At 49.6% G+C, this 26918-nt stretch overlaps 12 protein-coding genes across 12 annotated transcripts; 8 read left to right on the top strand and 4 right to left on the bottom strand.

The window, feature by feature from the left end:
• Window positions 1-644: 644 nt before the first annotated feature.
• COCVIDRAFT_26617 (hypothetical protein) lies at window positions 645-1949 on the top strand (the record flags this gene model as incomplete). The annotated part of the gene is made up of 1 exon (XM_014701129.1): window positions 645-1949. One exon carries the CDS (start codon window positions 645-647, stop codon window positions 1947-1949), a length of 1305 nt encoding a protein of 434 aa, XP_014556615.1.
• Window positions 1950-2904: 955 nt separating this feature from the next.
• Window positions 2905-4314, top strand: COCVIDRAFT_99216 (hypothetical protein; the record flags this gene model as incomplete). Its single annotated transcript, XM_014701165.1, has 1 exon — window positions 2905-4314. The coding sequence occupies one exon, from the start codon at window positions 2905-2907 to the stop codon at window positions 4312-4314; it is 1410 nt and encodes a 469-aa protein (XP_014556651.1).
• A 339-nt stretch (window positions 4315-4653) lies between these two features.
• Window positions 4654-6062, bottom strand: COCVIDRAFT_37763 (hypothetical protein; the record flags this gene model as incomplete). The annotated part of the gene is made up of 2 exons (XM_014701164.1): window positions 4654-5332; window positions 5392-6062. 2 exons carry the CDS (start codon window positions 6060-6062, stop codon window positions 4654-4656), a joined length of 1350 nt encoding a protein of 449 aa, XP_014556650.1.
• Window positions 6063-7089: 1027 nt separating this feature from the next.
• On the bottom strand, window positions 7090-7665 carry COCVIDRAFT_99201 (hypothetical protein; the record flags this gene model as incomplete). Its single annotated transcript, XM_014701163.1, has 3 exons — window positions 7090-7162; window positions 7217-7326; window positions 7384-7665. 3 exons carry the CDS (start codon window positions 7663-7665, stop codon window positions 7090-7092), a joined length of 465 nt encoding a protein of 154 aa, XP_014556649.1.
• Window positions 7666-9972: 2307 nt separating this feature from the next.
• COCVIDRAFT_26613 (hypothetical protein) lies at window positions 9973-11862 on the top strand (the record flags this gene model as incomplete). The annotated part of the gene is made up of 1 exon (XM_014701128.1): window positions 9973-11862. The coding sequence occupies one exon, from the start codon at window positions 9973-9975 to the stop codon at window positions 11860-11862; it is 1890 nt and encodes a 629-aa protein (XP_014556614.1).
• A 386-nt stretch (window positions 11863-12248) lies between these two features.
• COCVIDRAFT_99239 (hypothetical protein) lies at window positions 12249-15509 on the bottom strand (the record flags this gene model as incomplete). Its single annotated transcript, XM_014701162.1, has 5 exons — window positions 12249-13555; window positions 13604-14081; window positions 14161-14486; window positions 14538-15322; window positions 15376-15509. 5 exons carry the CDS (start codon window positions 15507-15509, stop codon window positions 12249-12251), a joined length of 3030 nt encoding a protein of 1009 aa, XP_014556648.1.
• A 1685-nt stretch (window positions 15510-17194) lies between these two features.
• COCVIDRAFT_15968 (hypothetical protein) lies at window positions 17195-17986 on the top strand (the record flags this gene model as incomplete). Its single annotated transcript, XM_014701108.1, has 2 exons — window positions 17195-17573; window positions 17694-17986. The coding sequence occupies 2 exons, from the start codon at window positions 17195-17197 to the stop codon at window positions 17984-17986; spliced, it is 672 nt and encodes a 223-aa protein (XP_014556594.1).
• Window positions 17987-18463: 477 nt separating this feature from the next.
• Window positions 18464-19909, bottom strand: COCVIDRAFT_26610 (hypothetical protein; the record flags this gene model as incomplete). Its single annotated transcript, XM_014701127.1, has 1 exon — window positions 18464-19909. The coding sequence occupies one exon, from the start codon at window positions 19907-19909 to the stop codon at window positions 18464-18466; it is 1446 nt and encodes a 481-aa protein (XP_014556613.1).
• A 506-nt stretch (window positions 19910-20415) lies between these two features.
• Window positions 20416-21539, top strand: COCVIDRAFT_37758 (hypothetical protein; the record flags this gene model as incomplete). Its single annotated transcript, XM_014701161.1, has 3 exons — window positions 20416-20659; window positions 20808-20973; window positions 21044-21539. 3 exons carry the CDS (start codon window positions 20416-20418, stop codon window positions 21537-21539), a joined length of 906 nt encoding a protein of 301 aa, XP_014556647.1.
• Window positions 21540-23353: 1814 nt separating this feature from the next.
• Window positions 23354-23881, top strand: COCVIDRAFT_26608 (hypothetical protein; the record flags this gene model as incomplete). Its single annotated transcript, XM_014701126.1, has 1 exon — window positions 23354-23881. One exon carries the CDS (start codon window positions 23354-23356, stop codon window positions 23879-23881), a length of 528 nt encoding a protein of 175 aa, XP_014556612.1.
• Window positions 23882-24076: 195 nt separating this feature from the next.
• On the top strand, window positions 24077-25095 carry COCVIDRAFT_26607 (hypothetical protein; the record flags this gene model as incomplete). Its single annotated transcript, XM_014701125.1, has 2 exons — window positions 24077-24998; window positions 25058-25095. 2 exons carry the CDS (start codon window positions 24077-24079, stop codon window positions 25093-25095), a joined length of 960 nt encoding a protein of 319 aa, XP_014556611.1.
• An 865-nt stretch (window positions 25096-25960) lies between these two features.
• On the top strand, window positions 25961-26728 carry COCVIDRAFT_99127 (glycoside hydrolase family 11 protein; the record flags this gene model as incomplete). The annotated part of the gene is made up of 3 exons (XM_014701160.1): window positions 25961-26108; window positions 26162-26367; window positions 26435-26728. The coding sequence occupies 3 exons, from the start codon at window positions 25961-25963 to the stop codon at window positions 26726-26728; spliced, it is 648 nt and encodes a 215-aa protein (XP_014556646.1).
• Between the last annotated feature and the right edge of the window lie 190 nt (window positions 26729-26918).

Below are 26918 nucleotides of genomic sequence, written 5' to 3'. Positions count from 1 at the left end.
CATGGTGCTGCTCAACAAAGACTATCCGCAGAGGTCTCAGGCTGCTTACGAGTAAGCGACGTACTACATTCGTCCCATGATTCCGCCACTGCAGTTGCCAAGAAGCAAGCAGTCTGGAATTTTTTTGCCCCCGTAAGCCAGAAAAGACCAACTAAAGCTCTGTGCATCCTTCGATTCACATATAGCCCCTCAGTTATTCAGCTGCAGCTGGAAAAGGAAACGAGGCACGAGACAATGCACTGATCTTCGGTAGTTGGTGGCTGTTCGCTTCGGTAGTCAATCTCCACCATTCTTGGCACTCCGGTTGCGCGCTAAGGTGCGGAGCGACTAAGTGTGATACTCCTGTAGCTGCTGGCGGCTATACCAAGTTCCGAGAAAGCGGGAGGTCTATCGCTACGGTAAGATAGCCGATCTTGGCAAATTCTGCCGTCCGCGGAAAGGGTGGTCCATTCACAGTGTACATACAATATTATGCTGCCCTACCCACGATGGAATCTTCTGTCCCCTACCCACAGTCACTCTTTGATCGTCGAGTTCTTGCTCTTTGCTCTGCCCCCTACTCAGCACTTCAAGTCCTTTGAGTAGTTTATTATTTTATTGTTTAATATCCAACCTCAGTCATTCTTTAATACTCGCCGTCGAAAATGAAGTCCATCTCCATTATCTCCCTTGCGACAGCTGTCGCAGCCGACTATGGCTATGGCGTTCAGTCGACCTCATCCAAGCTCGGTTATACTACCGTCTATCCTGGGCACGGCAAAGAACCAGTCACTGTTACAGCCCAGTATCAGCCAGTCCCGACCTATGTCAACGGCGAATGGTCGGAATACGAGGCTATCTCGACTGTGATTACTGATGGCTATGGCAAAGAGGTCACTGTAACTGCAGCCAACCAGGACGTGACTGTGTATCAAACAAAGAAAACCATCACCCACACTGTCACTGCTACGCCTGAAGGATATGCTCACCCAACTGGCTATGCCCACCCAACTGGCTACTACGGAGGATCGAGTGCACCACACACCAATAAGACATGGTACGAGCTCTATGAGGAGATTCACGAAATTCCTTACGACCATATCGGATCACATGCGATCCCTGGATATCCCGGAAACCCAAAGTACACGGGCAACAAGGATGAGCAGGGTATGACAATCAAGAAGTACTCTGGTGGAAAGTGGTCCACTTATACGCATACCTTTACCTACGGCGCACCCAAACCCCAGGTGACCACCTTCGATGCCCCTGGCGTCTACACTGTGCCTGCCAACGACATCACTGTCGCAACCCCTACCATTGTCGCTGCCGAGCAGACCTACCACGCTGAGGCCAACAAGCCCGTCACCTACGGGGGTCAGATCGCCGAAGTCACTAAGCCAACCACCATCGCCGCTGTGTACATTGGATACGAGACTGAAGGCACCATGACCAACACTGTCGTTCACAGCACAACTGTTACATGCTCTACCGCCGGAACATACACCATCGTCAAGCCCACTACAACCGTTTACGACCACGACACCACGGTTACTTATCCTTCCGTTACTCAGTACGAGGCCGGTGTCTACCATCACCCTGCCGAGACCGTCACCGTCACCGCCGCTCACCAGCCGTATACTTGCAGTTTCGAGCAGACCTCTGCTTATCCTGTTGCTACCCCTGATGCCGTCTACAGCTCTGCTCCTGTCTACAGCGCGTCTCCCGTCTACAGCTCGGCTCCTGTCTACAGTGCGGCCCCTGTCTACAGCTCTGCTCCCAGCTACACCACTGGAGACGCTACTACCAGCACGACTCCTTATGCTGCTGACCCGTCCTCGGACTATGAGGAGCCTGTCGAGAGCTACGGCCATGCATCTGCTGGCTACGTCAAGCGCGGTGGTGTTCTTCAGCGTCGCAAGGCGGCATCTGCTCCCGCTAAGGCGCCTGCTAAGTTCGCCATTCTCGTTTAAGTTTATCCTCTTGCGTAGGTGGAAAATGTGGCGCGCCGATATTGAACAGTTTCGGCGGGCTGGTGGAGAAGCTATCTCTATTCTTTTCTTTGTTCTTTAGCCGCAATGTCTTTTCTAGGCTTGCGCGTCTATGATGTTAATATGCCTTTTATATATTTTGGCTTAAAATGAAAATCGTAACTGATAAACTTGATCACTGGTGAACCCGAAGCGAAAATGGATACTAATGACCTGCCTGTATATAATTGACTTGGATGTTCCCGTATGTAGTGGAATTTTGAGACAGTGAATGACAGGCCAGGAATTCCAATCCCAATCCGTTATAGACTACATACACGAAAATACAATGTACTGTGAACATGGTGAAAAGCAGGCCTCGGTATTCAATTCACGGGGCAACTTCGGTTCAGAAGGGGTCTTGGTAGTTGCTACAGCCCGTCCGCGTCCGGTCTTTTTCGGCTGTCACATCGAGTAATTGGACTAGGGGGAACATACGCGGTCACCAAGCATCGGCTCGGAGGAAAGCGAACCTGAGCACTCGATCGGGATATATCGCACGCGACATGTGAACGTTTTCAGGCACTAGTCGGTCTGGCCAACAAAGTTCAATACCTTTTTTAGCCTCCACCATGGCTTGCAGTCTCCTATAGACTACTCCTAATCAAGCCTGTTTCCAAGCCCGCCTCCAAGCCACTGCCAGGACGCTAAAAACGCCACTATCACTCCCGTCTACCTTTACATCTCGCTCACACTAGCAAACGCCACAATCACCCTCGCTCGACTATCTTCTTTTTGTGCTCTCGGAAGTCGCGATCAGCCACGGCCCCTGAAATTAATACACTTACGCAGTCGCTTTCCAACGCCCCTTTTCAAAAGGTAGATTATATACCACCTACCAACGGAAAAGGCCAACTCGCTATGCGCACAAAAAATGCTAAACATAGCGGAAACTACTATGGGGGAGACGGAGAAAGGTCTCCCATCCCCCTCACTCCTTGGCGTCTCGACAAGATATCGATCCATACATCGGCGGATCCTGCGAAATTTACTACCGAGTTTTCTTTTGCACAACACCACAGCTGCGAGAGATGAGATACGGCCGACGGATTTCCTCGACGGCATGCGAGGCTATGCGGCCTTCATCGTCTACTGTTGCCATTTCTTCATGCCGACACATCCTCAGGCGAACCGCGGGTATAGCGACTCCAATGGCGACGATGACCTCTGGTTTACCCAGCTACCAATCATCCGGCTAATCTACAGCGGGCACGTCAGCGTCTTCCTATTCTTCGTCATCTCCGGCTTCTCCATCTCTTTGAAGCCACTGAAGCTCATCCGCAACGGATCCTACAGCGCTTTCCTCGACACCATGGTATCTGCGACATTCCGTCGACCATGCAGACTCTACCTGCCATGCTTGGTCACACTCGCAATTACCTTCGTAGTTGCATGTTGCGGAGCCTTCGACTTCTCGTACGCTCTAACAAAAAACTGGCCATTTCTCAGCAAACCATTACGGATACCGATTGCACATCACTCGCTTTCGAAGCAATTCGCCGACTGGACGGGCCAGGTGTGGACGTGGTCTGATCCGCTTGCACGACGGACGCGACACCCGCCTTACGGCGTGCAACTCTGGACCATTCCCATCGAACTCAGCTGTTCCTTCATCAGCTTCCTCGCGCTGATCGGACTCGCAAAAGTACGGCCGGCCGCACGAATGGGCATTACCACTGCAATTGCGGTGTACTTTTTGTTCCAAAATCATCCAGAGGCCACGCTCTTCCTTGCCGGGACTACGCTAGCAGAATTGTATCTTATACGGCAAGAGCTTGCTGCTTCTGCGTCCAGTCGAAATACCGAGTCTCGCAAGCAGAAGATTCAATCGAGTTTGTTGTTTGCACTTGGACTGTTTGTTTCGTCCTATCCTGCTGCCCATGGTGAAAAGGCGCTGTTTTCTGCCCCACTCCACTACATTGCAAGTGCAGTATTTGGCCCATCGATACGTTCTTCCAATCTATTCATTACCATAGGCACCGTACTACTAGTTTACGTTGTGTCTCGGTCGCCCTTTCTACAATCCATGTTTACCACGCATGTTGCAAAGTATATGGGGAAGATATCGTTTGCACTGTATTGTGTGCATCAGGCTATGATTAATAGCTTTGGGTACAGGAGTATGTTGTTCTTGTGGTCGTTTACTGGGAATGATACGCTGTACCGGTATGAATTGGGTCTTGGTCTTTCATGGGTCATTCAGACGGTTGTGACGATTTGGGCGGCAGATGTTTTTTGGAGGTTCGTGGATGTACCGAGTGTAGGGATTAGTAAGTGGTTGGAGGAATTGTGTCTTGTTAAGAGCTAGAGTAGTCTCTTAGAACTTATCTTCTTGTATATTTTATATATTGTGCGTAACGGCCACATATTCACGACCCATTCATCCGAACTAGACTTCAACTCCAATATACATGTTTCTCCAACACTGGTTAATATTGAGGCTGTACTAACAGTAGAAGAATCGATAGGGTGTAGGGAAAAGACCTAGCTAGAGAAATATGGTAAGAGAGTATTTTCGTAGTTGTACGACGCTTAAGAGGAGATATTGTTGAGTAGTTGATATTCAAGGGCAACCAGTGCCGTCCGATATTGTAGGAGATTTTCATGACGCGTCACCAAGTACTATGTATAATCTATGTCTAGTTCATCACAACTTACTCATCTCCTGCTTCTTACTCTCTACCTCCTCCAATACATCGTACCCATACACCCACTGCCTAATCTTCTTGTCCGTAATACCATAACTTGTCCAATCAAGCAGCGGATCACCCTTGGTCTCCTCCTCGCCCTCAGCCCCGTCCCTCCTCGCTGCTCTATCCCGCATATCTCTTGCGGGCCCAGGCTCCAGGTGCAATAGGTCGCCCGCGTGCTGGCTCGCCGCACTGATCTTCTCTGCACGCGGCTTGCGCACAGTTTCGAACAGCGTAACAGCTGAAGCCAGCGAGAATATCTCTGGACGCGAGACGTGGTGGGCCAAAGCGATAGCAAGCGCTAAGCCGTCTTCAATGGCGAGAGAGACGCCCATGGACAGGTAGAAGGACATGGCGTGGGCGGCGTCGCCGATGAGGACGAAGTTCTTGGCCCGTGATGTCCAACTGGGGAGAGGCAGTACTTGGTGGACTGGCCAGTTGGTGACAGGGCCTGAGGCCAGTTCAATCAGGCGCTTTACGCGCGGGTCCATGTCTCCGTAAAAGCGGGTTAGTTCGGCCTTGTATTGTTCTTGGGTCCAAGCGCTGGTGTCGACTGTGTCCGGGTGGGAGAGCACCAGGTTGAGCTTGTCAGAGCCGCGGATCATGTATGTCATGACGAGCTTGTGGGTGTCAGCCCTAAGGAATGGTCAGTAAGCGTTTGAGGAGTTAGCCATCTTTGATATTTTTTGACGCACCAGCAATTTCCCGCATGCTCCTCTACGATCTCCCTAGTGAGCGGGTCGGCCCGCACCTCCTTCACATCGGCCATAACGCGGTAGGCGGCCATGCCTGTGCCCACCACCCACTCCTGTTGCGGTGCTCCCAGACTCCGCATCAGTTGGCCTCTCGCGGAGCTGTTGATACCATCGCACGCTATCACCAGATCTGCCTTGAGCTTCTCCCCGTTCTGCACCTGCACCCATCCCTCCTCCACTCCGTACTTGGCCACCCGCGTCCCCAACCTCATCTCCACATCCACCGCTCCATCCTTCCCTTGCCTCGCTACCAGCGCCTCCCACAGAATTCGATGCAGGTCCGCCCGGTGCACAACTATATACGGCGCCCCGTACCACTCCGTAAATCGATCCATCGGCACCCGGTTCAGTACCTCGCCGTCGCTTCCACGTCTCAGGTGCCATGACGACGGCACCGCCGAGGCAGCAAGCAGCGCTGGGCCCAGCCCGCACCGGAGGAAGAAGCGCGTGGCCACGGGCGTGAGCTGCACGCCCGCTCCAATCTCAGCCAGCTGAGGTGCGGATTCAAGAAGGAGGATACGATGTTTAGAGTTCGTACCCGAGAGCGAGTGCGAGAGGGCTAGTGCGGTGGAGAGCCCCGCGAGACCAGCTCCAACGATGATAATCTCCATTTTGCTGTTCTTCTTTTTTTGCTTCTCCTCCTCTTTCACGTCGGGTTTGTTTTCTTTCTAACTCCGTTTTGTGGGGGATCGTGAAGGATTGTAGGAAATGTTGAAGGATTACGGGGGATCGTGGGGGATCGTGGGGAGATTTTCGATCTGAACGGCCGTCTGGGGTACACCTTTCATATACTTATACCGGGACATCAACACAGCGGAATGCAATGGAATGAAGCGGAATTCAATTATTCAAGCGTGACTATCGTACCACGGATGTTTCAGCCGCAGTCAGCATTCATCTAATGCATGTTACCCTGTTACAACAGGCTCATCCCAGCTGGCCAAGTTTCCTCGGACTTGCTGGTTACCCTATAAAGTAAACTCCTAGGCACGGTTCGGCCTTTTTAACGGGCAGCCCCGCCATTAGCCCTGTACAGCGCCCGCCGCTAGTCAGCACAATGGTCTAGTCTCGGCTGTGCTCGCGGTGCTTGCGTAACTCCCTTCAACTACCGAGCCAAGCGGTATATTTCCGCTTGTTTGACATGGTGGAAGCGGGCCCTTGGCGCTGAGTGAGTGCGCTTCTACTGTCATTGTGCTATGATATCTTCACTGTATATATGTTTCTCCGCGGCTTATATGTAGCCCTTGTATATAGTCACGACACTTTGGTATAATACCCGGCTGTTATGATCGATTATGATTGACGGGCGAACAATCTAGTAATGATTACCCCCAAGGATCAAGACCAACACTCCGCGCCACAATCTTTCCAATGATATTACAAAGAAGGAGTTGTAATCCGTATATCTGCTTATTTAAAGTTCAGTAAGTAACGTTGCACTAAGCTGTTATATGTCGAGACAGAGGAGGTGCGCAAAAGTCATAGCAAGTAAAAATTATATATCATATTGAATAATGAAGTTTGATAGCATCGAATCAAATGCAATCACCTACATACCCAACCGACCACTCTACTAAGCACAGCCCTTACAGAGACCTAACCTCTAGGGTTTGCACTAAGAGTTGACAGTTGAGTATCCTAACCCCCAATCGGCGGCGTACGGAGCTCGCACCTTCCACCGCTTGGGTCGTACATGGCGCAAAAGGTGGATCTTTATAAGAGTTAGAAAGCGAATTTCCTCTCATAATCCTTGCTACAAACTTACGTGGTTGGGTTAGGGTTACGGGTGTAGCAATTGTACTTCTCTGGGTTCGGCGTGTCACAAGTAGTAACTACAGCAGCGTACATGGTTTGGTTGTTCCTTGATTGCAATTTCTAATCGTGGTTAGCATACGCAACATTCGCATCACATGCGAAAACACTACTTACGACAAGTTGAGCTTCTGGACTAGGGACAAAGCCATTCACGCACGTCTTGGGGAATTCCTCTTTGCTGACAGGAACACCATTTCCCAAGCCGAAGCCGTCCTGGTCTCCCGCAAACTCATAGCGGCTTAGGCCACTACCATCAGGGCAGACAAAATTGTCACCGGTACTGAAGCTGGGAAAAAAATAGCAGCCTCCGGCCCCATTGCATGCATTGGAGTTCCAACCACTCGCTACTACTACGGGAAAAGCAGTGGCGAAAAGAGCGGTGAGAAGAGTGGCGCGCATCTTGAGTGCGGAATTATGCGATTATGTGGCGAGAGGTAACTGTTGAGAGATGTAGAAGGGGAGATGATGACTACTTCACTTGTGCGAACTGGGTCCTCTTATAGCAACTCTACTGTGAGCGTAGTACCAGAGACCCGACTGGCCTCAACAGCCTAGTCAATTGATACAATAAGCAAATATATGTAATCGCGGAGATCCAACCTTGAGCAGTCCGCGTTTAACCAACATTCAATGCCATGTGTACGTGGAAGCCATGCTGTCCCTGTTGTTTATATTATCATCATGTCTATACTTGAACTCTTTTCCGGAATAGTCTTCTCCTTTCAATATACACAAATTAAAACATAATACCTAGCGCTGAAAACAGAAGTTGCAGCCTGTAAAGGTCCGATAATGAGGGCTCTAAAACGCGCACAGGCCTATAGTAGCGTCATAGTACACCGATGCACAGACTACCTTACTGCATATAACACTCTTGGTGAGAGCTTCAAGCTGTGCTGAGCTTACCCGCCTTCGCATCCCCCGCAAATAAACTCTATTTAGTTCTCCTTTTACCCCTCGTTTTCTCTGTAAACGCGCCTTACACGTTTAGCTCCGTACATTACAGCCGCGGGATATGGAGTAAACGCGCCTCTACGAATCAAGACGAACAATGTTCAGTTACCATAATGAGCGGGAAAATAAGCGAAGGCGATTGCGACAACAGTTCAAGGGAGATACCAGGTCTTCGGGACCAATAATTGTTGAAAATGGAGTGGTGCGGGATATTTAGGCATTAAACTTGAGTTTTTTCGAATGAAGTTACGCAGCCACTGCATGCGTAATGCCAAACTTTGATCGCAAAACTGAGTTGGTAAACGATAGCTAAAGAGGATTCTGACCTCAAGAACTTGGAGTAAATATTCATTTCTATCAGATCTGCAGTGCTTAACCATACAAATCTTCTGTTGGTCACACCCATCGGAAAAATTGGTTGCCACACTTGCCACCAATCATCCTTGGTTTGCACTGCGCATTGGCGAGAAATACTATTTAGTTATTGTTTACCTATATTCGTGTGAGGTCATACTGCTCCAACCACCGCAAACTTCTTGGGCGGGTTAAAGACAGACAGGGATTGATGCATAGTGCCATTTCTTGAGGGTGAACGACAAGGCGGGTATCTTTTTCTCCGAGGCATCATCGGAAGGGACATGCGCACGAAGCCATAAAGAAATTGTTTTGTACCTGCTGAGCAAAGAGATCACCGCCAAGTTAAGCATCGCACGCCCAGGGCTGCACATAGTGTGTGTGTACGGCCATAAAGGCATTGTCAAGCTACTCTTAAGCTCTAACGTCAAGTGCCACGTCAAGGCACTCAAACACATCTAAGGGATTAGATTAGTAGAGATTTCAGTGTTTGGTAGTGGCCTTCATCTTATGCGAAAGATGTTGAAGAGCACAAAACATCGAGGGAATGTTCACTGGGCAGCTTCAACAACTGGCTTCCGGCCGCGGACTGCATTGGCCGCCGTATGCGCTGGAAAGCACCAAATCATTATCGACCTATTGCTTCAGCGAGGAGTCGCAATCAAGTTTATCCCAGGGGGTGGCGCAAATCCGTCGTATTGGTCATCTGCCGGCAGCCACGTCTCAATTGTCCGGCTACTACTGAAGCGTGCAATAGGCGCTGCAGGAGGGGTGGCTGCTGGTGGAGTCGCTATTTCAGGTACCAGTGTCAATTGGAGTGGCTCACATGAACATGTAGCTAGCATGTGTGGGTATTGTGACGACCGGGGTGAGTGCTGCAGAAGTGGAGATGGATGCCTGCCTCACTGTTGTGGCGATGAAACCAATGATCATGACGAAGGCTCCTCTTGTACCATTATGCAATTAACTGTCGAATCAGCGATCCAGCGTTTAGCAGTTGTGGGGATCATCTTCAATAGTTGGACATTTTGTGTCTACCTATCTTTGACTTCACTGCTGTTTGCCATTAACTCTAATTGAATAGGCGCTTCTGCATGCGCTGTTGCAACCGCGCGGTTATCTAGTAATTGCCCCGGGAATCGCCTTACACGAGCGAGGCTGAAACTTTTGTAGGCGCCCATTACATTTTTACAGTTAGGCTCTGCCGTATAACTGCGGCATGTGGGGCTCAACCCTGCAGAAAGCCAACATCAAATGCAGTGCAGAACTTGGCTGTAGCCTAGGCTACCTCCACCTTCTCACACATTGTGTAACAATAAATACATCTATGCGCTGTCTGGACAACAAACATACACGTTTGATCTTCCTACTTGTTTTCTCGTTACGAAAGCATACATAATGGATTCACAAACCCCTTACGTTTACGACACAATCCAACCAAATCAAATCCGGCTTTTGAGGTTTATACCAACCGAGAACGGCACAGCTCTCATACTGGAACCTTTCTCTCTCGATGAGCCGATTCCCTCATATCGTTGCCTTTCCTACACATGGGCTTGCCCCGACAGGGGTATGCAGAAAACCTGGAGTCTGAAAGTAGGATCAGGGCATATTCGAGTCCTTGATTCTCTCCAGTCCTTCATTCAGGCACTGAGGCATAAGGGCAAACTGTTTGAGGGCAGGTGGTGGATTGATTTCCTATGCATCAACCAAGCCAACCTGGAAGAACGGTCTCAACAAGTCACACACATGAAGGATATCTATCACAATGCTGAAGAAGTGGTCATCTGGCTGGGAGAAGAGTCGAATGACAGCAACCTTGCCGTCAACTTCATCAAAATGCATGACAAGTTCGAACAACAAGGCAACAGTATTGAGCAAATTCGTAAAGCGTTCAACGGGGTGGGTGAATATACGGCACACTGGATAGCGCTGTCCAACTTTCTGTCTCGCAAATGGTGGTCGAGAATCTGGACAATACAAGAGTTTGCAGTGCCGTTGAACATCATCTTCTGGGTTGGTCTGGACGAGGTTAGCAAGCTCGCTGTATGCCGAAGTATCTTCATCGCAGACAAATGCACTCAATCAGGCATCAAAGAAACCATTGCATTTCGCTACGGCTTTAATCGGAAAAGAGCTTGGGACTTGTACAGGGCTGATCCGAAAGGCGTCCGTTCGGGGCGGACTCTGCTAGCGCTCACTGCTTACTTCTGCTTCATGGATGCAACCGACGATCGAGATCGTTTGTATGGCCTCATGGCTCTATCGACCGACGGGAATACGCTTTTGGACGTCGATTACTCACTCACTTGTGAAGAGGTGTACATGAAATTTGCAAAGGCTTTCATCACCAAACACAAATCCCTAGATATCATATGCTTCGCCGGAATATACAGCGCGGCATCCAGCTCTTCGCTGCCATCTTGGGTGCCTGACTGGCATTGGAGAAATGCATTCCATGTCACTCCTTTAATGGTCAGTCAGTCTCATAACAAGCAGATCGGGAATCTTCGGGCGCCCCAATCCATTACAGATGAGCCCTGTGTATACTACGCGGCGTCAGGCAACAGACCTCCTACCTATGAGTTTCAAGGCTCTAAGCTATGCGTGGGAGGAGTTATTTTGGACACCATCGATGGAATAGGCGGCTCTGCCAATGCAACATTTGTCCAAAGTTCAAACAACTCTATCCAAGCATCAGACAAAACCGCAAAGCCACTATCGTCAACGGACATACTGAAGAGCATATGCAAAGCCTTAGTGTGGGACCGCAAAGATCGCTTCTTGATGTTCGATATGCCTGCTGAAGAGTTCTTCTACGACTTCATACGTCTCTGCGCACCGCTCGCGGACCCCGACTCACAAACAACCGTCCTTCCTGAATTGAGGGAATGGTTCCAGCGGACAGCTTCCCTCCAAATCTACGGACGATCCTTTGAAAGCATTCTACGTGACAGTAGTCAAACAGGCATCGACTTCTCCGGTCCGTCTCCAAACGATGACGAATACATTCAGGACTCCTTCATTGGTCGATTCTTCGATACAATCATAAGACTCTCCACGCGTCTTACTGTAACCGCTTCTGGTCGCATTGGCATGGTCGGAGAGAAAGCGATGAAGGGCGATCTAGTCTGTATTCTCTACGGCTGCAGCGTTCCTGTCCTGCTACGAAAGTTAGGTGACAGCGACGATTTCACTTTTGTGGGTGAATGTTTCCTTGATGGCTGTATGGATGGTTCGATTCTGGAGCAGGAAGAACTCGCAGAGAAGACATTCTGCGTACAATAGTAGGGTCAAGTTACAGGTGTGGAAGTTCGTAGCGAATTGTAAGACTATCCATCTGATTATCATCTTTTGAAATGATTCTTCATGGTGTACGTGGTCGTACGCTCGGCTCAGTGTGATCCCCACGTATTACAGGTACACGTCAGCTGGATACTGAATGAAAACCTAACGCTAGATCTGCCGTGGTACTAATTAGACTCAAATTTCCGCTGTATGCAAGTCAGAGTAATCATTCATTAGTAGTTTCTCTAGTTGCAACTGGCCAAAGTTCAAGTAGCACGATTGGATATCACGAAAGTTAGGGAGGCTACTATGAAGTTCGTACATCATTCCAGTACCCTTATATGCGTCTTTTAGAGTCATATTATTGTGGGTATCATCAACCCCAACTATGATAGCTCAACCTCCATCTTCCGGTAAGTTCTCAACTGTACCGGTCCCACAAGTCCAAACTTGTGCCAATCCTGGCTCGTGTAGAAAGTTTTGTTCGTCGGACCAAATCCAATGCTCAAGACATTGTCGATGTTTTCTTTCACAGAGTTGAACAGGGATGTCGTCACTTCCACCTTCATGAAGTTGTTGCCATTTTGAACCAGTTTCGAAATTTCAACGATGGGATTCGTCGGGTCGATGGCGGGGACTTTTTTGCCGTTCAGCCATGCCTTGACGGTGTGAAGAACGGGGCCAAAGTCTAGCATGATAGATGTAGAGTTGTCTGTGGAGACGTTGAAGTTCGTGCTGTATGTTCCGATACCACTGACATGTTCGATGCCCGGAATTTTTGTCCATGGTGCTAGTTGAGGAAGCATGCCTACATTGATCGTTGTGATATTAGGATCGACTGTAGCGTGATCAAGCATAGGCCCATAAGCTTGAACTGTAAGATTCCAGGGACCTAGTGTCGTGGCTCCTGGACTTTGTGTGTTGGATTCGGGAAGATTGATGTTTTCGCCGTTGCTCAAGGATAATGATGCTGACAAACTGTCGGAAATCAATACCTCCAGGTGGTTGTCTTTTGTGAAATAAACGTTCTTCACATTAGAAGAATGACTGACTACATTTCTCCCAATTTGTGCTGGGACAGTAGCCTTGAGCGCAACTATGACTGTCTGATGGGATTGTAGTTGGATGGCCATCCGGACGCCAGAAGAGGTTCTTTGGAAAACTGCAGATGAGACCTCGAAACCAGTCCATGAATCCAAGATGTGGGGCACCAGATCTTTCTCAACATTAAATGTGATGTTGAATACTCCCTCTGCTCCTTGGTTGTAAAGATAGACGTACTCAGAGCGTGACGTGGTGTCAGACGTCCAAAACGTAAAGAGGTCCGACGTGTTGGTAGTACCTTCCACCTGAGCGCGAGCATGTACCCCATCTGCAGCAAGTTGGGATGTGGAAAAGTTCTTGGCCTCGAAAACGCGCACATTGCTGTACTGCAGTAGCTCATTGATATTTTCTGAGACATGTTGTTGCCCGGTAGATCCAATCGTGGTGTTGGGAATTGTACCCACGATATATATGGGTAGTCCGTTTTGCGCGAAATCCAACAACGCTGCAGACGCATCTGGCGTAATCTGTGTCTGATTGTAAATGAGTAGAGCCTTGTAAGCTGGTCCCTCGGGAGCAAGAACTCCATCAACAACCGCAGCTTGCTCAGAAACCAAGTTCTTTGGCCCTAAGTACTCGTATGTGTATCCTTTGATGCGTTAGTTCTTGCTAATCGCTCTTGGCTTGTTTTTCTCACCGTATTCGTTTGCTTCAGACGTGGAATACATATCTGCAAACTTATAGGGAGCCTGATAATAGTACAGAGCGAGGTCCACCTTGGGTGTGCCGGATTGCATGATCAGGCTGTTCCTCGCTGAATAGGTAAACAGATCATCAAGATGCTGCCATGCTGGTTGCCTTTGATTCCACATTTCAGTGTACGAATATTGGAAAGGCGTGTATCCAGGCCATGTAGTCTTGATGTATTCACCACTGTATGCATAGCCATGGATAACCATTGTGTTGACACCTGCTGCGTACGATTGATCGAAAAGGTTTTTCAGTTTGGGGACCCGAAGAGTGTATGCTCCTCCATTAATGGCGCCGATTTCAGTAGAGATGACATTTCGACCCGATAGATGAGCCGGGCCTACGAACTGCCGGTAGAGATCTATGTCCTCCTCAAAACCAAGGGACTCGAGTTCAGGTACTTGGACATGTGGTATCGCTCCCGCCTATTGATTATTAGAGCCCGTCTCTATTGGGTGAAGAAGACTGTGACGCGAGGATATGCCAAAATGGCACATGACTTACCATGTCGACAGGTTGGTTATAGCCAGGTTGGTTAGATAACTGGAGTCCTTTGCTTGATGCCCATCTAGCATAGTGGTCAATGTATTCTACATAGCCTTCACTAAGAGCAAGCTTGTAGTCTTGGACGTAAGGCCCGCCGTCTGTGAAATACTCGCCAAGCGTGTATGTCATGTTGTAAGCGGGCCACAATGCCTGCCATGCGTTCGTTCCGTGAAACAGAACTGGGAGGTACTTGTTGATACTATATCCATGGATCCGTTCGAAATGCGAGGGGAGATTTGGTGTCCATGGAAGAGCGGCTTGGATTTCCATACTATCTTCCCAGGCTTGGGAAAAATGTTAGTCCAAGTGTTAACGTCAGATACTACAAAACGCACCGTAGCTGGTGACTCTTTGCATGAGTCTAGCTATCTCAGGGACAGACAGAATGTGCTGATCCCAAAAATCCGTCGTCTTCTTTGCGCCGTTGGCACTCCAGTGATCTACTATCCAAGAACCATTGCCGAGTGCGGTCGTGGCATTTGCAACTGATACGCAGCTCCGCTGGTTTGTATAACGCTCATATACGGCAAATAGGACCCATGTTCCGTTACCATCTGGAGCTGTCCAAGTCAAAGTGCCATGGTCCGTAATGTTAGTCAACTCAACTAAAGAGTCATGATCCAAAACCGTGTAGGGAATCCTAGAGCCGTATGGACCATCCGCGAAACCGCCTTCCGAGACGGTTTTTCCAGCAACGACAGCTAGCAGCTCGTTTGATCCCCACGGCTCTGGTGGGTTCATAAACCCCGGGAGGAAGTTGTAGTTGACAACAGGCTCAGGGATCTCGCCGGAGAAAGTAGCTCCTGATTCAATCTTGGTACTCCCGTACACAAGCGTCTTGGCTAGGCCGGGAGTCTCAACCTCTGATGGCACTCCAGCGCCTTGGTTGGGACCTAAGGCAAAATCGAAGGCTAGCTGAAGCGTAGACGCCGTATCCAGGACTGCTTGGAACAGTTTGTTAAAATCGTCTGTACCAAATCCATATATAGACCAGTCGGTAAACGCAGGTCCCAGCCCGTAGTTGTAGAAAGGTAGGAACTCAAGTCCACCACCTCCTACAGCGGCAATTTGACGAACATCGTTTTGAACGGAATCATGGGTAACAGATGCGTCAGGTAACCTACCGCTGTCAGTAAGGAAAATAAGCAGCAGGGCAGATTGGGGCACACAGACCAGTATCGGAATTTCGGTCGGTATTGATTTGGAGGGTTGCTGAATTGAGCAGTCACATTACTTGACGCAGAGCTATGCCCTGAAATTCCTTGAACTGTAGGTAACAACAACGCAGAAAGAATCAAATGCTTCATTGTTCACGACAGGCGAGGAGACAATGTTGTCGCTGCATTATTGTTGGATATCAAGCTATTTAAATGGTATCTTGGGAGCCAGGGTAATTACTTCGGACCACGTGCGAAGCCGACCCCCGGACTGGATCCACATTGCATCTGTCTATTAAATTAAACTAAGTTTTGAACACGGAGTGCGGGGACCCCGGATTGTTAGCATGTCCATCATCCTTCCGAAGACCTTGCTTGCAATTCGTGGGGAGAACGACGGGCAGGGTTGGTGACTCGCATGATGCTAGTTCGGATGGCTGAGCAGGATCTTGAGTCGGGATAATATCAAGCTCCTAGTGTCAAGATTTCGGTCTTAGTTCTCCCGGATAACAGGTGAGGTATTTTAAGCAGGCAACTAAGCAAGTAGCTCCACGTATATCTATACACCAAGTCGTAGGAGATGAGTATCTACTGGTATATACTAAGTCAATATATTATTACTTAACTTTATTCTATGTAGTCCCACACTTTGTACACTGTACGATTCCATAATATTTGGTAGGAAGTAGGTGGTAAATTCTGTAGTGGTTTTCCGGCATGCCAGTAAGATTTGGGGTGAAGTATGCTTTATTACTAGCTCGGTGTATCTCTTTCCGGGAATGAAGTCTTGGTATAGGCTTTGTTCTTTTTTCTTTCCCTATATCGGGCTGTGCCCTCTGTTCAGGTTCACAATGAATCCCTGCAATGCGTTAGAATGACGCAACGCGTGATGCCAAACACAGCCTAGCTCATCAGCTTCGCATCGGTGACTGGACCGCTTGTGGACGTTATCCGTCCTTGAGCGTATGCGTATTCGTATGCGTATGCGTATGCGTACCTATGTAGATCTCTTGAGCACAGGATCGATAAGCGAGTCGCTTGAACGTCGTGTTAAACCCAGTTGCGCAGATGAGGACATCGACCGGATACTCGCCTTTGCTGTTGTCACACACGACGCCCGCTGGTGTGATTTCGGTGATCTCCCTAAAAACTGTTTGCACATTATCGTCTCTTAGAGATTCAAGGTAGTTCGCTCTGGGCGTAAGCCTGCAGCACCCGACGGGCCGCTCCGGAGTCAGCACCTTCTCAAGCTCCGGATTCTCGGGCCGCTGTCACATGAGACTTTCCATGTACTGGCGCATTTTTTGTTGATGCTCGGAACCACAGTGGAAGATGTCAAACATACTGTTGGCAGCAGCCTCAGCCTTCCTGCGCATATCAAGGTGTGCCTTTTTGTTTTCGGAAAACTGCTGCTTTTCACTTTCCGAGTACTTGTGATACCGCCCAGTGGTGGTGCCACCCAGGTTGCTTCTCGTATAAATGTCACGAGCTTGCCTACTTTGTCCTTGATGGCGGGCAAGATCTGGATCCCAGATGAGCCGTTACCGATGAGACCAACAGTATTGCCTTCTAATTCGAGGCCTTCTTTAGGCCAAGCAGCCGAGTGGACAAGAAGTCCTTTGAAGCTGTCAATTCCGGGGATCGGGGGGAACTGCCACGAATTGGGAATGCCGCCGGCGTTGACAAGAACATGAGCTGTGCGATCTAGCACGTCTCCTGTGCGAGGACTGCGTCTCCTAGACCTCTTACGCGTCATCGCCGCACCCACTGTGGCTAAGCTGGCTGCTCTTTTGGGGGCAACGGTGATTCGTGTGTCGTGCACCACGCAGCCCGACATGGGACCGCTCCTCATCGAGGGCAACCTCGGCAAGCGCGACGTATCTCTGGACCTGAAATCCGAAAAGGATCGCCAGACGCTCCGACAGCTCATTCTCGACGCCGACATTGCACTTGACGGCTACCGGCCCAGTGCCCTGGAGCGTCTCGGCTTTGGTGAATCCTACTTACGCACCCTAGCCAGGCGGCGCGGGCGCGGAATCATCGTCGTTTGCGAAAACTGCTACGGATGGCACGGCCCGTTGGCCTCGCGCGCATGTTGGCAGCAGATCTCCGACTGCTTCACTGGCGTCGCCTGGGGAATGGGCGAGTTCCTGGGCCTCGAGGAACCCATTGTGCCGCTGCTGCCGAACTCAGACTACCAGACGGGCATCGCGGGTCTGCTCGGCATCCTGGCTGCCGTGAACAGGAGAGCAAACTAAGGAGGTAGCTACACCGTCAACCCGTCTTTGAACCAGACCAACCAATTTCTTCTGAGCCGAGGCAAGCTCCCTCCAGAGGTCCAGGCCAGCCTGCACGCACTGCATCCCGACTTTGCGCCCCGCCGCTCGGATGACATGGGAGCCCTCATGGCCAAGTATCTACGGACGGCATACGCAAACACGCCAGCGCTATCCAAGCCCGAGTATTTCGAGGAAAAAGAGAGTAACTATGGCCGATCGGATGGAAAGCTTGAGATGCTTAGATTCGTCACCTCCCCGGCCAAGTTGGACGTCACAGCGCTTGGATACGACATTGGCATTTGTTTCCACGGCGCGTACGCCCCTGAGTGGCCTGCTCGAAGTGCTTGATTCCAATTACACAGAAATAGCATTGCACTTCATAGTTCAGTTAAGAGACATCGCAACATGAATTTCAAGACATATTTGCAAGTTCTTATAGTAGAGCAGAGTCTTATGCTCGTTCTGGTTGCCAAGAATACATGGCTAAGAATAATACATGCATCTTAGGATAAAGTATGCTGGTAGCTGGTGCTACAGGCGCGACTTATGTCACGTCTTTCTGACAGTCCGGTTCATGTCTTGTTGGGGCTGCCCCAGCATAATGGTCTGTAATAGCTTATTAGGAAAACAATATACGCAACCTCTGTTATCTGTATCCCTAAGTACTTGCCCTACTACGTGGATCGGTGTCGAGAACAATTTGAAGTTCTCGATCATGATATATTGCCATTTGTGTTGATGTTGGTAAGGAAATAAAAATGCATATGATAGGCGGGATATAATAGATACGGGCGTTTTTGTAAACTACTGCTGCGTCCAAACTAATCATAAACTAACATTCAACCTAAGGAGCGCGTTTCGAGCATAAGACAGGGCCCGTTCGTATATGGCAGGATACCGGTAGTAGTACGCAAGGCAAGCTGCCAAACAAAGTCCAAGGGCTGCACGGCGCCATGGCCTACCAAACCCTACTTTTTGATCCTGTAGCGTCTCGCCTCTCTGAAACTTACCCATGTTCGAGATAGCAAACATACCCTTATTCTTAGTATCGAAAGGGGGATACCTGAAGCCCATAAAACGGTCGAGCCAAGTCGGCGGCGCGGCAACAGTCCGCAGGTGCGTAAAAGAAAGGAAGCCGTGTTCACCATGGAAGAATCCCATGCCCGAATCGCCCACGCCTCCGAAGGGGGCATTGGGTATGCCCGCGTGGAACAAGGTATCGTTGATGGTGACGCCGCCCGAGATGGCGCGGTCCTGGATGTACTCGGTCTCTTTCTTATCGGAGCTGAAGATGTACAGGGCCAGGGGCCTGGGGAGGTTGTTGGTCACAGCAATGGTGTCTTCGGTACTACAAGCGATAACGGGGCATATTGGGCCAAAAAGCTCTTCGGTCATAATGGCATCGGTGGTTTTCACGCCAGTGACAATGACAGGTGCCATGCCGCAGTCTCCCGAAGGACCCGGACCACAGCGAATGATGGTGCCGTGGGATTTGTCGAGGAACGATGTCAGGCGATCGTGGTTTCTTTGGTTCATGATTCGACACATCTGGCCTGCAGCAGTGAACTTTCGCGTCCAGTGCTCTAGCCGGGCGACGAAGGCGTCGTGCACGGCTGGGCCGATGAGAACGTGGTTGACACTGAGGCAAATTTGGCCCGCGTTACTGAACGTGGCAAGAGCGATGCGTTTCGCAGACAGCTCGATATCGGCGGTCTTGGTGATGATTGCAGGACACTGACCGCCCAGCTCCAGAGTTACCGGTGTGAGATGCTTTGCAGCAGCAGCGACAAAGCGAGCGATCTTTGTTGAACCTGTGAACAAGATGTGGTCGAATTTATGTTCCAAGAATCGCGTCGTCTCCTCTGGTCCTCCCGTTACCAGACGAATGCACGACTGGTCCATGTACTTCGATACCAAGGACGCCATGCTCCTCTCAGACGCTGTTGCGAGCTCCGATAGCTTGATAACGACGCAGCAACCGGCGGCAATGGCGGCAATGACGGGCTGTAATGTAAGAATAAAAGGAAAGTTCCAGGTGCCGATTACAAACATGACGCCGCGTGATTCTCTCCGGATACGTGCTCTACTAATAAACCCAACTATGTCAGAACCAGGAACAGGCCCTGTTACCGCCCATTTCTCCACGTTATTGATGTGGTCGAGAATATCCATCTTGATCCCCATTACATCGGTCGTGCAATTCTCCATTTCATCTCGTCCAAGGTCGCTTGCCAGGGCTTCGTGGATCTCGCGCTCGTTGTCTTCGATCATCCACCATAGCTGTTTCAGCTGTCACTTGCGCCATTAGATTGATTTCGTTTTGCCCGAGGCGAAATTAGCATTTAGCTCGCGGTGAATAGCAGTGAAATCCTGTTCTGTTTTTGAGTGGCCATTTTGCGTCGCGATGTTAGGTTTCCCCATGTTTGGTTTCGACTCAATCTGTTTGCTGATACGTAATTTTATTGCTGGTGAAAAGAAGCCCAAGTTATAGGGCGCATGTTTAAACCGGTATTGAGTGCAAGTGTTCGCGCAAGTGATCGGAGCAACTTGAGTTTGGTGCAGTGGGGCCTGGGGTGAAATAAATATGGGCGTCACAAACACATGTCAGGAAAAGATGACAGTACCCGCAGTGACACCGGGGTGCCATTGCAATGTATACAATCATTCCTAGCAGCACCGATCTACTGCAAAAAGGTACAAAGTTAATCTTGAGGCCTCGCAGCGTCATATAAACCAACCGTGTTTCTCCAAGGTTTACAAATGATCACGCAGCAGAGATGAATGTCCTCAACTCGATCGTTGATTTTCCCTCGACTCTTAAAGCAGCAGCCCCGAGGTTCAACGTTGCCTCCAAAACCGCACGAACCTTATGGAATGGCAGTCTCCTTGGAGGCAGCCTGGTTACAGCTTTTTTGGTGAATCAATGGCTGTCCCGCAGAGCGCTGAACGGGGGCAATGCCCCATCGAACTATGATTGGGACAAGGAGGTTATACTGGTGACGGGCGGCGCAGGCGGAATTGGTGGGGAAATCGTCAAATATTACCAGGCTTGAGACATTACAGTCGTTGTCCTAGACGTGCTCCCCCTTTCGTACACACCGGGTCAGTGAAGCTCACCTCTGAAATGGGCAATCACTCGGCAGTTCTCATTTGTGTATGTGGATGCTAGGTAAGAAGATGCATTATTATAAGTGTGACATCACTAGCTATAGCAATCTGCAAGCTGTCGCCGCACGTATTCGAGAGGAGGTTGACGAACTGACCGTTGCCATCGCCAACGCCGGCATTTGCAGGGGCAAGCCAGTCCTTGAAGCTTCCAAGGAGGCCATTGAATTGTGTGTCTTTTCTTTTCCATAAAGCCATATGTTTCTGTTTTTTGCATAGATCATCACTGACGCACGGAAGAACTTTCGGCGTCAACAACCTGGCCGTCCTTTGGACGGCAAAAGCCTTCATGCCAAGCATGATTAAAAATAACCACAGTCATTTCCTCATAGTTGCCTCGCAAGCAGGATATACCTGGACGCCCGGTCTAACGGACTATTCCGCTACCAAGTCAGCCGCCGTAGCTATCTACGAGGGTCTTTATGGCAAGGTTCGATACATCCACAAATCACGCTCTGTCCGCGTTTCCTGCGTCTCTCCCGGCGCTGTTGACACCAAGATGTTCGCAAGCATCAAGCTAGGCCTCGGTATGTCTGCCCTGATACCAGAGTATGTTGGAACTCAGATTCCGGACATTATACTCGCAGGGAGAGCGAGGAACGTTTTCGTTCCCGCCTCGGCAGGCTTCGCAGTGATTCTGCTTGCAATGCCCGATTGGATTCGCGCTGCGATGCAGGTCTTTAGTATCGGTGTGTTTGCAAACCTTACACCACATAATCCAATGAAGGGTCAGTGAAGAAGGATATAGTTAGATGTGTAAATCTAGTGATAGATTGATTATAGAAGGTGCGACATCTGCCTCGTGAATCGAGTGAATGGAGAGAAAGGATATCTTACTCAATTAGGAGCGAAATGGTCTCCTAGAAAGGCGTGTTCCACCATTTCTATCGAATGCCTAATTTGGTCATACTTGCAGGTGTGGTAATCTGCTCAATTTTGCACACAGGGCGATTTATGGAGAAGTCACGGTAGATCGTAGAGCAGCATGCGCGCCCGTGGTCGAATCAGCCTGGTCCTATGTAAACGCACACGGATCCTTCCGAGAAGGCGATCATATCATTGTCACCGACCGTCATGACATGTCTTCTTTGTCTCACACGACGAATAAATGTGGCTTTCTTCATTCAGTTCAGCTCTGTGCGTACTTGAGAGGGCGATCATCTGCTTGTTCTTCAACAGTCGCAATAATGCCCCACGATCTCAGGCATATCTGATTGGTATAATCCCAGGCAGGGGCAAGATTCCTCCGTCCAATAGTATGAAGTTAACTTCTGACCAAAGTGCTAGTCTTGCTAGATAGAACCGCGCGAACGCGTGTCGCATTTTCTACCCTGATCGACGCATACGAGAAACCAAGATGTCAGCGTTATAAAGAATCAATGTTAAAACGATGAAAATAGCGCGGAATATGCTCGGATGCACAACAGCAGCGAGCAACTTAATATGATTGCTGCAAGCCCCCCAGAGAAAACGCCAGTGTCCGCGTTGTCGTCGTCCTCAAGCTTCCAGCATGGCGGCGGGATTGCGGGATTAAGATAGGTTGGAAACGGGGCGCTAAGCCTACGTAGAAGACACTGGGACTCTCAAGATACACTGTAGAAAAGCCTGCGCCTCAGTACCAAAGCAACAGCAGGTTCGTCCATGTCAGAAAAACATGACAGACGATTCAACCAGAACTAACCAAAGTACTCAAACGCGTTAGAAATAGACGACACATAGTGGAGATGCGGAGCCGCTAGATCCGGCCGTCTGGTAGTACGTACATAACAGTGACCTCTACCCCGCCTTTGAAAAGATATCCCCTATCTATTTGCATACCTAATGAGCATGGCGGTTATATCATTCCTCAACTAGGGTGGAGTGACAGGGGCGTCGTATGCGGTAGACGAATATGGTGTTAGTCCATCCGAATTCATTCGGCCTTCGCTCCACTCCGGCTTTGCTCTCGGCCCTCACTTCGTCTCGGTTGGCAGCTGAAGCGCATACTATAAACCATCAAGCCGTTCAGGACTTTGCGTCCTATGATGCAGTTTTCTCGACCTGCAGTAGGTGTAGTAAGACAACGATCGAGTCTAGAGGAAACTAGTACTCACGCTACAGACTTGGGCCCACGGCGGTAGTAACACGTAAATCCGGGTTTCTGACTGCATTGGCGCGTCAGCGCGTCACATGGGCGTCTGCATGATCCTTGTCCAGGGGGACAGGGCTATGTTTTCACGACCAACGGTGTTCCTTGGCCAAGTGACAGCAGATTCAGTCAATCTTCGTGCTCAAATACTCGATAATGCGCTTAGCAAGTCCGGAGATAGCGAATTAAGGGCCACACTTGGAGTGCTTATTGTGATCTATGAAGGTTCATTAACCAATCATTCTTGGACTGCGGGGGTCCCCTCAATGGGGAAACATAATCCTGCTTCCCGGTACTAAACAGCGTTTCATTCGCTTGACGTACTATGATTGATATACAACCTTCCTTGCCCGACTACCCGTGGCGGTGGACTAGACTAATAAAAACACCTTGAACTCCAGTACCTACTACTCGCGTCTGCAATGCCTCCCAGGATGAAAAGTTCGAAGGGCGCCGCGTCCAAGCGAGAAGGCAGCAACAACGAAACCAGTAACACCGAGACTAGCAAGAATGAGAGCCGCAACAGTCGTGGAGGCATTTCCAAAGAAGCCAGTGTGACGAGAAAGAGGACGCAGAACCGGATCGCACAACAATGTCTTCGAGAGCGAAGAGCCGCGAGCAGTCGGCATGCTGACAGAATATTAGACACGATGGAGATTGTCGCTGAGCCTGAACAGCTGACGATGCTGCTCGAAGCGCAGGCAAAGCTCACTAGAGAGAACCAACGGATGGAGGACGCCCTCTTCCACATGCGGAAGAAACTGCTTAGTTTGAGTGACGCCGCGGCTACTGCTGCCGATGACCCTATATTTGAGGAGTTTCTTGGGCGCAGGTTATCGTCGTCGAGCAACTGGTTTTCAGAAACGCAACAAGAGAATATGCCTACTATGTCTAGAGAGTCTCCGAATCAAAACCATATCTCTTTAGCATCACCTCCACAGGAGACATAGAGTGTAGAGAGTGGTGATGTACAGGCGTTTCTCGAAGCGTCGTCGGTCGACAAAGAGCGAGGCGATAGCGAACTGTTTACGTTTGAGCAAGACTTCCATTTCCAGCAAGGAGACAGTGTCCAGCTCCAAGAGGATACAGAGTTCTTTAATACGCTGCCAGACGACCAGCAGACTTCTGCTTATAACTTCAAAATAATGCCTCTATCGACCAGTCCCTCGCCCTGGGACATATACTCTTTGGCGCCACTAGAAAAGATCACCATCCGCAGCGCTACCGAGTTCTCAAACAAAATGTCCCAAGCGGCGCTGAACTGCAAAACACGTATACTGGATACGGCCATGGTAGCACATCTTACTACGGACCAGATTACACAGTTGGTTGCAGTCGCGATTGTAGATCTGCTTTCAACATGTGCAGTAATGCAACCATACCTCTATGGAGTCAATGGCGCCGCATATATGGAGAGAGTGGTCTACTGGCGACTCGCAAAGGCAGACCGCTCTTTAGTGCCGCAACCATTCTGGCCTACGCCATTGCAGATCCATCTTCTTGGGAACACTCTCAATCCTACTGTCGATTTTCAACCCTGGCCTGAGATCCGCGACCAGAGTCTATTCATTGGACACAGGATCGATGTTGACGCGTTGTCCCGGGACCTTGTGCTTAATACAGTCGTCGAAATTCCTGAACGTGAAGTAGCGGTGCATATCTGGGGACAGTTTCAGCATCTGCACGAGGGTGCACAATCCAACTTGTCCACCGCCGACACTCAGGTACCGCGGTCGGCGAACGACAAGGGCTGGGTCTTTTGCGAGATCAACCGGGTAAACCGTGACTTTCAATCCTGGGCTGCCGATCCTGTTGAGGAGGCTCTCTCGCGGCAACTGTTGATGCGCATACAAGAATGTAGTAACGGCAACGATCTCTCCTGGTTCTTCAGCGCTGAGCAGGGCCAGCACCTCGCTGCGAGCACACGTATCGAGTCGCCCTTGGCGGCCTTGGACTCCAGGTCCCGTCCGAAAATGACAAGCCTAGCCCAAAGACTGGCCACGGTATGTGAGTGGAAGCTCAGCAAAGAATTCAAGGCAAAGTACCCGCAGTTAGACTGCTCTTCAGGTAAGCAAAGATCGACTCCGTTGGGAACGGACGCATTGCTGACTGATACAGCCGTACAGTCTGTACATCTTACGATTCAGTGTTTGTCTTGCCATAGGTTATGGTGCTAATTTAAAAAAAAAACATAACTGCTAGACTGGCCAATCTAGCATTTGTGAACTGAGTATACGAAATTACGTTGCTTTTAAAATGCAAGAAGTACACGCGTTTTTATACATATTCAAAGCATATTAGTATACAGTGGGTCAACTTCTAACTAATGAATTTGTTCTAGATTGTTCCAACGATTTGGAGAATTAATCCAACATGGATCGCAGACTGACGTGCTTGTTTCGAATGTGACGGCCAATTAGTGGCGACGAAGTTCTAGTCTCGTGTTCGCGCAATGCAACCAACCACCGGGCGCAGCCAAGGTACTGAAACACGATCCTCAGCCATCCACGCGTATTTACCCGCTAGTCTGCACAGATCTGGTATGGCAGGTTTCCCGACATTAATACGGAGAATAACTACCTATGTATTCGAGGAGTTCCCCACACATTTTTAAACAAAAGTGGGTCAGGTCAATCTATTGTGTGAAGCTTAGCCTAGGGTTAAGCAATATCGGCAGGACTTGTGAAGCTTAATCTCTTGCAAACCAGTATCGAACCGAGACAGAATGCCCCTTGGTAGGCGGATAAAATCGCGCACCCTTGTTAGATACGGAATGAAATTGTTCCCTATGGCCAATGTTAGCTGACTTGCCGACTTGGAATTAATGAAATCGGATCTAGGGCGGGTTGAGCTTTACCTAAGTAGAGGTAGTCGAGCTGGAAGCCCGATGAGGATTTGATTAATCAGGAGACATCACTTGGATATAAAGAGTAGTGGTTCAGACCAAGGAAGTGTCTGCCCTTGGACCCAACTAAGTACAGTTCATCGACTCTAATCGCTTCCACAAAAACCTTCCGAAGATACTCATCATGGTCTCCTTTACAGCCGGTCTTGTCGCCTTCGCGACCATTATGGGCGTCATCGCTGCCCCTGTGGATGGCCCCGCCGACGTCACTATCTCGAAGCGCAGCAGCCCTAACAGCTCGGGCACCAACAATGGTTTCTACTACCAGTTTTGTGAGTGACGATGTCGTTTGATGCAAGAGTATTCTTACTAATCTGACATACAGGGACTGATGGCCAGCGTGGCACCGCAACTTACACAAACAAGGCGGCTGGCGGGTACTCTGTCACATGGTCGGGCATCTCCGATATGACATCTGGCAAGGGCTGGAAGTCTGCACAGCCTAGGAACATTACGTTCACTGGCAACGTCAAGGCACAAGGCAACTTCTATCTAGCTGTCTACACCTGGTCGCAGCACGGCGAAAACTACGTAGGTCATCCATTTGTCACCAAGTGGCATTCATGCTCGCTAGACTCTTGTCTTACACTTTGAATAGATTCTCGAGGACTACGGCTCGTACAACCCGTGCAGCCAAGGCAAAACGGTTGGCACTATCACCAGTGATGGCAGCCAATACCAGATCTGCACGGTCGACCGCGGAAACAACTACATTCAGAACTGGTCCATCCGCCAGAACAAGCGCTCCAGCGGTACCGTCACCACCGCAAACCACTACAATGCGTATGCTGCGCACGGCTTGAACCACAACCCTCTCAGCGAAGCCGCTTATCAGATTGTATCGACTGAAGGATTTGGAAGCTCAGGCTCGGCTGACATTACAGTGTCTTAGTCGTTATATTATCACTATTCGTTTCTACAATTCAGACTGTACATGTTATCCTAGCCCAGAATTTTACTCTTACACTATCATTTGATGAACAAAGGAGACTACATATTGCATTGCGTGAAGTCTTAGAGTTTGATAGTAGGTCGATTCAGTAGCGTCTTGTCACGATACTCTGAACTGGAAGACCAGGAAA

The sequence above is a fragment of the Bipolaris victoriae genome (assembly GCF_000527765.1).
Source record: "Bipolaris victoriae FI3 unplaced genomic scaffold scaffold_42, whole genome shotgun sequence".
NCBI classification, from domain to species: domain Eukaryota; kingdom Fungi; phylum Ascomycota; class Dothideomycetes; order Pleosporales; family Pleosporaceae; genus Bipolaris; species Bipolaris victoriae.
This window is presented reverse-complemented; position numbering and strand designations above follow the sequence as displayed.